The sequence below is a fragment of the Orbicella faveolata genome, unplaced genomic scaffold (genome assembly GCF_042242905.1).
Source record: "Orbicella faveolata isolate gen_17 unplaced genomic scaffold, um_ofav_v1 contig_35, whole genome shotgun sequence".
Classification (NCBI taxonomy): Eukaryota; Metazoa; Cnidaria; class Anthozoa; order Scleractinia; family Merulinidae; genus Orbicella; species Orbicella faveolata.
In genome coordinates, this window is record NW_028301564.1 from 10,598,758 (window position 1) to 10,610,000 (window position 11,243).

Below are 11,243 nucleotides of genomic sequence, written 5' to 3' on the forward strand. Positions count from 1 at the left end.
TTGATAACATCAATGTGTTCTCAATAACATCAAGCGCATTTCTTCAAATCAGGGAACTTTCACTTTTGTTGAAGTGGTGAATGCTAGCTTCTAGTTTAAGAGCTGGGTTTTGAGCTTCTTGAGTTGGAATTTTCTGATTATTTACTGATTACCAATTATGGTGTTTTTGTGGAATGACAGGAGCATTTAATAGTTGTCATTATCTCAGTTCTTTAAATAATACAGTTTTACATAATACAGTCTTCTGAAATGAGTGTATACATCGATGTCTTTCCTACTATAACTTTTCTTTGCAAAAAATGAACAGCCTTGCTCTCCGATACTCCTTAAGTACCATATTTAACACTGGAAGATAGAATTTGATTATTTCTTCAATGACCAGCGAGTTAAAACGTTTTGATAAAAACGACGAATCAGCGAGGATAAATCACTCTTTCCTTTTTTAATGACGATGGCTCCAAATTTCCAATTTTCGACTACTAGTACTAATAATTACGTGATCCTACATAATGATATTTCTAGCTATCCAAGGTGCTTTTAACACAAACAATCTTTGCAACAATTATATTTTCCCAAGCCCAAATCATAAACAGTTGAACTGCAAGGAGATAAACATTACGAGTAATTTCTTTCTGCACAGCAGCACCTAGTTTTTGTAAACAGTTAATTAATTGGGTTCGATCATTACTTTACTTCCTGAATAAACGAGTTATCTGATTCAACAAACAAACAAACAAACAAACAAACGATCCATTATTTGATCCAGGAAAAGACCAAAATCACCGCTCGAGTGGATTGGGGTGTATTCTAGTGAGGCAAGTTCGTGACATTCACAGATTTTTTAAAAAGAAGACACAAACAATCAAAACCGATCACTGCCCATTTTGGCTTCAGTGGCAATGCCGCTTTTCCTCAGGTCTTGACCGCTAATCCGTTAAGAACTTTACTTCACAAAAAGGAATATTTCGCGATAAAAAAGCCTTCATCCTTTGATATAAACATGCCAGATGCTGGGTAAACAAAACTAAAAGGTAGAGTTGGACCGCGCCTTACTACCACCCCATTAATACAACAGCCTTGGCTGGAATTATCTTGGATTTGGAGTTATCTTACCCGGAATACAAATAAAACTAATAATAATAATATCACTGTGATTGGCCGAGAGCAGGCCAAGTAATCGTTTAGTTTTAACTTGCACTAATTGGACCGAATGGAGTACAATTCAGGGAGTAAATACGAGCGCGATTACTCCCTGAATTGTACGACACGAGGTCCAATTACTAATTAATCGTATTTATAACAAATATCGGAATTAAAAATGTCTTTTGGGAAGTTCTTTTGAGCGAAAACGTCTGTAGCGCTTTTCATAAGTTTTGAAATTGCAGGAAACATTGCGAAGGAAGCCATTAAAGCGCGCGTAATTGACGTGAAAATCACGTGGGTATCCCATTATAGGTATCCAGTTACAAAAAGTTCAAATTGGATATCTGTAATTGGACACCCACGTGATCGCGCGCCGATTACGTGACAAATAGGCGCGCGTGGAACCAATCACGATCGAGAATTTTGTTGTAGATACGATTGAGATGTTAACCACTCTCAGGATAATTGAAATTCTTTCCAATTGCACTCGCTGAAGGCTCATGCAAATTTTAGAGAATTTTCAAACATCGCTTTCTCGTGGTGTTAATCATTATATACTGTAATAGCCCCTTTCACGGTTAGTGTTTTTTCTGATTTGCATTACAGTGTAATGCAACGTGGATGCGAGGCGATTTCGGGCTGAAACTACAAAATAGCCTGAAATTGCCTCACATACATGCTATATTGTAATGCAAATGAGAAAAGTTCACTGTGAAAAAAGCTATTACTTTCGCATTCATACCCGAGCCATTTCGGCCAATTTCTTTGGCTTGAGAATCAAAACAAAAGAAAACAAGAACACGACTCTCCGTTAATACGAACACATTTACATGTCTCAATGGCGGTTGCATTAATGAGTCGAGGTTCCTTTGTTGTTGTCTCGGTTTTTACCCAAGCGATTCAGCAAGAGAACGTAAACATGCAATGGCTCCCAAAAAATCTCTAGCCACAATATTATGAGATAATTAATTGCCAGGGGATATTTCATGCGTTTCGTGTCGTATTACTTATTAATTATATGGAGAAGAGTGTTTTACTGGGAACTAAACCACTCGTAGATTCCAAACGCCACTTCATCCGGGACCCGAGTGGCGTATTTTCCGTATGTCACCTTTGTGAGTGTCGTATCGTTCAATGACCTCACGATTCCCGCCTTTTGCTTTTGCTGAATTGGTTTCTCCATATAATAAAAAGAACATTACACGTTGGCTCGAAGATATGAATTTTATGTTCTTGCCACTCGAACATAAAATTCATATCTTCTCGCCACCGTGTAATATCCTCTATATAACTGGCATATTTAGCAGTGGCCAAAGGATTCAGACCTCCCGTAAGCGGAACCTTAAGTATCAGGAAAAGTGACCGCTTGGGGGAGGTGTCCACCGGTCAGGGTTAAAAATGTAGTATTTGACCTGCGTCATGATTTAAACTAATCGTGTTAATACTACTATCCTGTCAATATGACCACATTGAAGTGATTCAGTGGAGGTTGTATTGAGGAAGTTCCCTGATTTACTTACATTACGTTGTAGTAACAAAAGTATTGGTTATAGAAGAAGTTGATTGTATAGTCGCAATGCCCGTAAGTGCACACCCACGGGTCTAGAAAAACTTAGGAGGGTGTCTGCTTAGGTCAAACCTGTATGTGGGTTTGGGTAGCGACTTAGTAACTAAGTCCGTCAACTCTTAATTGCTCGCGTGGTTGGACGATAAACTGGTAAACTGGCTTCACTGTGTGGACCTGAATCAGATAACTGAGTATCTTCGTTCAGTAGAGACATCTGCACAGGAGCTCCATTACCCGGGGAGGACAGGCGGCGACGTCGAAACATCATCACAATGACGGCGGCTATTAGAGTCATAAGAAGGATTCCGACAACACACGGCACCACGATCACGTAAAGTTTGATTTCTAGAAACAAACAGAAAAAGAAAACGAAAGTAAACTAGATGAGCTTAAGATTACGGCTGGTAACACTCGCTGAGATGTCGATTATACTAGATTCACGCCAACAACGATAGGAACTTGACTGTTTTTACACATTCAACACGCATTCAAACTTTGAGATTTCTAGCGGTTTCCGCTCGTGCCAGCGGCATTCGGCCGCCGAAGCGAAGCGAGATATTTCCGTCCACCGCGGGCGAGAAAAAACCTCTGGTACCCAGGGTACACCTACTTTAGTTTGGTACTGAAATATCATCAAGCATATATATAATTTCAACAAACAATACTGAAGCACGCTGGGGAAGTATTGAAGAAAACAATAGGCCAATTTCGATTTATGAAAATTCAACCTAAAACAATAGACCTCATGTACGAGGCTCAGAGTTTGTGGCCGGTTTATTCCCCAGAGCCTCGTACTGAGGTCCATTGATCGAAATTGGTCTATTAATTCCACGCTGGCTATTTCGTCATCTCTCATCCAACCCAGTGTAAAAACATTAAAAATGTAAAAATACCCTCGTATTCAACGTACGGTTGCAGAATTATTACTGATTATGTAACTCCACGATATTCAAAAGCAAACAAATAAACAAACACAAACACATATGAGCTGTAAAGGTGTTCCTACCTCTTGAGACTGTAGCCTTGAATCCTATGCTGTCACTTCTTCGCCTGTCTGTCAACGCCGATGCAAACTCCATCCACATGTGGTTTCCTGATGTGTACAAACTACCTGGATCACTGCAGTATTTTCCTAATAATTTGCTTTCCTTGGAAAAACCATCTCGCACTATCAGGAAATCACATGCGCAATTGTCACAGTAGCTTATCTCAAACTTGGAGAATTGAATTTTGATACGATATTCCGAGGGAGCAACCACTGACCACCGGAAATACGAATTCCTCGGGTATTTCCCAGGAAAGTTTGGGCTAGAAATCTCACTAGTTGAGGTTGCCGTCAAGTCGATTTCTGCAATGAAAGCACCAAAAAGGCTGTCAGCAAGAATTAAACTCACCAACATCAACAGCTGAATTTGTGGACATTATTCTAAGTTACAAAATATTAATCTCACACAATCCGAGAAGACGAACTACACTGTATGACGTTGTGATTACATGGTGGTCTCAGTACCAGGTCAGTACCATGACAGAAGGATAGGGTGCCCGGTAATAGTTGTTTATTCCCCGACATTTTGGCAGGCTTCTCCAGCGACTCAACGGGAACCCATCTTTGCACAAGGGACGACTGGAGTTCCAGAATACAACACTGGGGCCGGCTTTACGAATTTCTCCCTTATGAACCAAAATTAATTTCAAACCATATTACATTATGCTAACATCTCATTCATACTTCCTTCAAATGGCCAAGTTACATAGTGAGCGGTGAACCAACTGTCAGAGTCATCGTTCGCTAGAATAAAGTTGACGAACAGAGTGCTTTTGTTGGTTGAGATCGGCTCGGGGATCTCACTATTATAGTCGCAGAATGTCGTCCAGGGCAACTCGTTTGGATCATCCCTCAGTTCCACGCGGGTACAGCCGCTGCATGTGGAAGAACTGCGGCACGACTCAATGTTGTAGGACACAAAATAAAAAATAATCCGTAAATCTGTGGGAACATCGACTTTCCACGTACATGTCCCGGAGTCATCCATTTTAGGGCTGCTTAACTGACCATTGAGACTTGTGAGAAGTGCACTTCCACTATTGCAAACTACCGGGTGAAAAAATGTCAAATTAATTAGCTATACATTAAGTCTGCCTGCCGAGTCTACCAAGAAGGGCGCCTCATGGAAACAACTTCAACTCACATTTCATTAACAAATTTATCGGCAGTTATTCTGAATTACCTTATTGTTAGTTGTTTTTGAATTTTTCTGTTCTCGATCGCGAACAAGAAAACCAACAAAACTTTAATGACCACAAGAAATATCTTCAAGCCACTTTTGGATATTATTAGAAGTAATTTCATCAAAACAGTGTTCAACTGTTGGTTCATTTACTATTATGATGCAAAAAGTATAATTTGAAATGCTTTTGCGATTTACTCGATATCAAACATCATGCGCCGCGCGTATGTCGCTTTGATTGTATTTTTTATATGTTTTGACTGTATTTTCTATGGTATAAAATAGGTGTGGACCGCTGTCTCGTGGGATATTCCATGGTTCGCGCAAAATTCATTTTTACCAATCATGTTTTCAATTTTTTTGTTTATCGTTCTCATGGAAATATCGATTGCCTTGAAAAATTCATAATACCAAACTTCAATCCAGTTCCAATGACTGGTGTAATTTGCATAAGACGAAGACGGTTAAATAGCTGATGAAAATCCTTGGTATAGTCCAGAAAAAAACTGGATCGAAACACACGTAAAGAGATGACCTCTACTAGTACATGTAGTTTACTGAGGTAGAAACCTGGGTTTATTATTTGTATTCAGAGCGACTTTCAGCATCAAAATTCATATTTTCTTCCAAGGTGCTTACAGCTGAAGGCAAGTCAAAATTCTATTTCTACTCTTCGAGGCATCAGCACGACCAAGAAAAAATAATGAATCTAAACTTGAAACTTTAAAAAAGTAATATTTCTTACAAACGCATGCCAATCTTTGACCATTCCTATCCTATATCAGTCAACCAAAAAAATCAAAATAAACCCAACTCTGAATGTTCTGTTTCCATCAAACTAAGTTTATTTAGTTTACATGTTTTTCACTTTCTTTGATGGCCTTCTGCTGTTGGGCAAAACTGTTGGCATTAATACTGAACGTGTGTCTTCCTTTTTTGTTAAGAATTCTAAAAAACAATGCTTACCTCTTGAGTTCACTTGAGTAGACAACAAAAGAACTGCAGGGCAAGAATTAAACTGATATTAACATAAACACCCACAAAGCCACAACAATGTAGACTTTTAGTCACGCACCACCTGTCAAAAGCGTCCTTATATGCAAATTAGAGGCTCTACCACCAAGTTGAATCTTAGTGTTTGAAATACGAACGCTAATTACCTTAACACAGAAAACAAATTCGCTTTTTCTGGTTATGTGGACTCGAAAAAGCCCCTAAATGGATCCACGAGCATCAGTTAATAAAGCAGCAGCTTTAAAATATTAAACTAGCCACGGTTAGCTACGGTTGTCAGTTTCATGTTTAGTCACGCTACCTACCTATTGCAGTTTATGGCTTTCCTGCCAAAAACACGACATCAAAACTATTTAGATTGAAATAATCGAACTGAAGAAATACAGAGATAGGATTTCGAGAGTACAAACTATTTTACTGTGTACTAATTGGCGATATGATCACCCTTTACTGGTGACACTACACCGGAATAACTGTGAATGTTGCTTCAAGTCTTATCGAAAGACGCTTGACTGATTATTTACCATCGTCTCGAAGTTCAACCGTTGAGATTAAGGATTACTCGACTATGTTGCTTTGTGGAACGTCAACGATAAACAGTTGATAGTAATGTTTAAAAGCTAGTTCTTTGTAAAACACAAGCCCCTTTGCAGCGCCCATTCAAAAACTTTACGGCCTTTTGAATTACTCTGCTGTCATAATATTGACTTACCAGCAGCTAAAACCACAAGCATGATTTACAGAATACAAAGGCTAGACTTCATCTGCCTCAGCAAACTGCGATCCGGCCACAGACCTGTAGACTCTTTATCTTGCGCAGATTGTGTGACTGTTGTTGATAAGTATCCCATAGTAATTATTTCATTTTGCTAACAGTGCTTTTTTCCCGTGATGCATGCTGGTAAGAGTTCTGATGATCGCGAACTCGTTAATTCGCTGTCAAACAGTAATTCTAATTTAGAATTAATTTACGCATTTTGGAGAGTTTTGACCCATACAAAAAATCGATATCAGGCTTTTTTCGCGCTCCATATGGTCGAAATGGAGGTGCACGTGTGCTCGATCGCTGGAAATGTTTTTTTTTTTTTTTTTGCATAATCATGAATCTGCAACAACTCGGGCAAATGTTTTCATGCGAAGTTCAGGCCTATGGTCTTGACCGGAAGTAAGCGTCTGGTTAAGGTGTCTCTTTCAGCGGTTCAACCTGCTAAAATACCCTTAATTTTACAAGCTTTAAATGATTTTAATTTAAAAACGGCTCCATAACACCCATTTTTTTATTCAAGTTATCGAATTGTGATACATGTACAACTTTTTGCAAAGTTGTATCAAAGTGTTTATCCCTATGTTACCCCTGTGTGTATCCCTATGTATCCCTATATCAAAGTGTGTATATATCAAAGTATCCCTGTTACTCGTATGTATCCCTATGTTACTCGTATGTATCCCTATGTTACTCGTGTGTATCCCTATGTTACTCGTAGGTATCCCTGTTACTCGTATACCTATGTTACTGGTATGTATTCCTGTTACTCGTATCTATCCCTATGTTACTCGTGTGTATCCCTATGTTACTCGTAGGTATCCCTGTTACTCGTATGTATCCCTATTTACTCGTATGTATCCCTATGTTACTCGTAAGTATCCCTGTTACTCGTAAGTATCCCTGTTACTCGTATGTATCCCTATGTTACTCGTATGTATCCCTATGTTACTCGTAAGTATCCCTGTTACTCGTAAGTATCCCTGTTACTCGTATGTATCCCTATGTTACTCGTGTGTATCCCTATGTTACTCGTATGTATCCCTGTTACTCGTATGTATCCCTATGTTACTCGTGTGTATCCCTGTTACTCGTAGGTATCCCTGTTACTCGTATGTATCCCTATGGTACTTGTATGTATCCCTATGTTACTAGTAGGTATCCCTGTTACTCGTATGTATCCTTATGTTACTCGTATTTATCCCTATGTTACTCGTATGTATCCCTATGTTGCTCGTAGGTATCCCTGTTACTCGCATGTATCCCTTTGTCACTATGTATCCCTATGGTACTCGTATGTATCCCTGTTACTCGTATATATCCCTATAGTACTCGTATGTATCCCTATGTTACTAGTGGGTATCTCTGTTACTCGTATGTATCTCTATGGTACTCGTATGTATCCCCATGATACTCTATGTTTTCCTATGTTACCCTTAGGTATCCCTATGTTACTCGTGTGTATCCCTGTTACTCGTAGGTGTCCCTGTTATTCGTATGTATTCCTACGTTACTCGTATGTATCCCTGTTACTTGTGTATATCCCTATTTACTCGTATGTATCCCTATGTTACTCGTATGTATCCCCATTTACTCGTATGTAACCCTATGTTACTCGTTGGTATCCCTGTTACTCGCATGTATCCCTGTGTTACTCGTATGTATCCCTATTTATTCGTATGTATCCCTATGTTACTCGTAGGTGTCCCTGTTACCCGCATGTATCCCCATGTTACTCGTTTGTATCCCTGTGTTACTCGTGTGTATCCCTATTTACTCGTATTTAGTAATTAGCACTCGCCACCTGCCATTGTGCCCCTCTTTGCAAAATTTGTTGCAACGGGCCTGCTTTCGCAAACTAAGCAAAGTTTGAGTAAAATCAGTTCCTCTGTTCGTTTGAAAATGATGTTTTCTCGAGAACAAGAACAAATTACTTATTCTAGGAAAGCTTACTTCTTATTCGTTCACACAATTACGTCGAAGAAGATCGTCTGGTTAAATTACTCACTATCATCTACATTACCCATGTCACTCCGACATCGCCGAGGTTTGAAATAATTTTTATAATATGGCTGTTTATCAACAGGAAGTAATTACGCTGGAAGCAACGGTAAAGCGCACGGAAGAGGTTATTTGTCTTGCAGAAGCATTCCGCGAATTTTTTCTTAATATGCACGTTGGAGAGTAATTTTGACAAGGAGGCTTTGTTTAAATAAAAACGAAAATTTTAAATCTAAGAACAGTATTAAACCAAATGAACTAATTCGTTATTTAGTTCAAACTACTTTAACTCATGCATTAATAATAATAATAATAATAATAATAATTTTTTTTGTTTTTCAATTTTTTTTTTTAATTTTAAGCAAACTTTATTGAGCACTTTTCCATACAAACTTGAATCTTACATGTATCTGGTAAAAAATTCAGAAATTCTGTTGTTCCTTAAGTTTTCGGTAATTATAATAGTAATAATAATATCAAAATAATAATAATAATAATAATAATTTATTATCATCATCGTCATATCATATATGTCATGATATCATGGTTACTACAACTAATGTTAATACTACTACTACTACTACTTCTTAATAATAATAATAATGATAATGATAATGATAATGATAATGATAATAATAATGATAATGGTAATGATAATGATAATGATAAGTGGGAGGCGCGGTGGCCTCATGGTTCGCTCGTCTCCGGATCGAGCGGTCCGGGTTCGAGCCCTGGCCGTGGACATTGTGTTGTATTGTTGGGCAAGACACTTTACTCTCACAGTGCCTCTCTCCACCCAGGTGTATAAATGGGTACCGGCGAACTTAACGCTGGGGGTAACCCTGCGATGGACTAGCATCCCATCCAGGGGGGAGTAGAAATACTCCTAGTCGCTTCATGCTACAGAAACCGGGATAAGCTCCGGCCTGATGGGCCACTTGGCTCGCATGCAGACTTTACCAATAATAAAGTGTATTATCGTTTGTCACACGATGTAGTCACTTTAGATGGATAAGGGGATAAGGTCGACTGATTGCACAGTATCATTTATATCACAAAGGTCGGCTGTGATTGGTGCATTTCGATCCTCCTGTTGTTCCATTGTTCCGACGAGTAGCTGTTCCCTCAGTGGTCCGCTGTTGTACCGTTCTCCTGTTGTTGTGTTTTTTGATCGTGGGCATCCATGCTTCAGGAATTTCAATTCCACTATCCCTGTTGATGTTATTAGGGTGAAGTCTTATGTGAATAGCTTCCTTGACCCTACGTGTGTACCAGTGAGGATCTCGATCAATAAACTTGACCTCATTCCAGATAGGATAGTGGCCGGTCTCGTGGCAAAACAAAGCAAGAATTATACGAGTTTACAATATCGTGTTATACACGCGTGGGGCAAAAGTGGAAGTATCATATTTGAGTCGGCAATCAGTGGCAGCTTCAGTGTCACTGGTGTTGTACACCTACAAAAGAATTGCCTTTATATATCTGTGGCGTCCATCAGGCCGACTAAAAAGGGACAGATGACAAACTAAGTCAACTTTAAAAAAAGTTAAGCACCGCTATAATTTGTAGCGTCCTGTTCAACTAATGTCTTACAATAATGCTTCCGAGTCGCTTGACTAGAGTCTGGTCACTACTAATTACCAGTATCTAAAAACCGTCCTACTAAAGAACACGTTCTTTCATTTGATGATGTACGTTTTCATTGTATATCAAGGAGACGAGCTGTTAAGTACAAGCACATACACCATGCCAGAATCTGCGATACATTAACTATTTCTAAAGATTCGATCTACTCTTAGCTCGCCTGGGTGATTGGGATTAGTTTTATCAAGATTTCAATAGAGCTGCAGAATATTCGTGTTAAGGAGTTCTGGCTAATTGCAGCCGTCTTCTCCCAGCCATGTTTCCTATATCACAGCCACTTCATTGTCTTTTCACATGTCTAAGCTGTCTCAGACGTCCCACAGGCTGCGTTGTTGTCTCCAGTGAAGTCAATCATCTCTTCATCATCGTCGTTAGGTTCAAATAGGATAGGAACTTGGGAACTATCGCCTTGTTCTGTTTGTATTGTGTTATCTTGGTCTCGTCTATCTGACACTGTTGATCGCCTTATCTTGGTGCATTTAATGACGGTGAACATGACAGCAAAAAGAGCAACCCCAACAACAATGGGCACCACAATGGCAGGAACGCGTTGTTTGTAGGCTAAAAAGATAACAATGACTGGTTAATAAGAAGTATAAGTAACACTTAAAACCGAGTGCTTATGCTTTTCTGGTTTAAAGGAGGTTCACTAGTAAATGCCTGGTATAATAAACGCGTGAGTCACACAAATTTCTGAGGTTGGCGCGAACCCCAGCACAGTGGCAGTTTCCCTACCATTGGCGTAATCCTTATAAGTTAAATTCAAAAGAAAAAAATAAATAAAAAATAAAATAATAAATTAAACAACTCTAAGCGATGTGAGGGTGGCCTTCATCCATTTTTCCTATCCTTCCTTCTTTTTCCGTGAAGGCTAATAACATTG

General features: G+C 39.0%; 2 protein-coding genes across 2 annotated transcripts in view; both read right to left on the reverse strand.

The window, feature by feature from the left end:
• Window positions 1-163: 163 nt before the first annotated feature.
• On the reverse strand, window positions 164-6,841 carry LOC110058546 (tolloid-like protein 2). The gene is made up of 5 exons (XM_020765195.2): window positions 6,665-6,841; window positions 5,905-5,937; window positions 4,440-4,802; window positions 3,717-4,058; window positions 164-3,055 (listed from the first exon to the last, which is right to left on the reverse strand). The coding sequence occupies exons 1-5, from the start codon at window positions 6,684-6,686 to the stop codon at window positions 2,823-2,825; spliced, it is 993 nt and encodes a 330-aa protein (XP_020620854.2). The 5' UTR covers window positions 6,687-6,841; the 3' UTR covers window positions 164-2,822.
• Window positions 6,842-10,251: 3,410 nt separating this feature from the next.
• Window positions 10,252-11,243, reverse strand: part of LOC149103200 (tolloid-like protein 2) — a 29,118-nt gene continuing 28,126 nt past the window's right edge. The window contains exon 6 of the mRNA XM_089272643.1: window positions 10,252-10,921. Within this exon, the coding sequence (XP_089128769.1) occupies window positions 10,659-10,921 (263 nt within the window). The 3' untranslated portion in view covers window positions 10,252-10,658. The remainder of the gene's footprint in view (window positions 10,922-11,243) is intronic.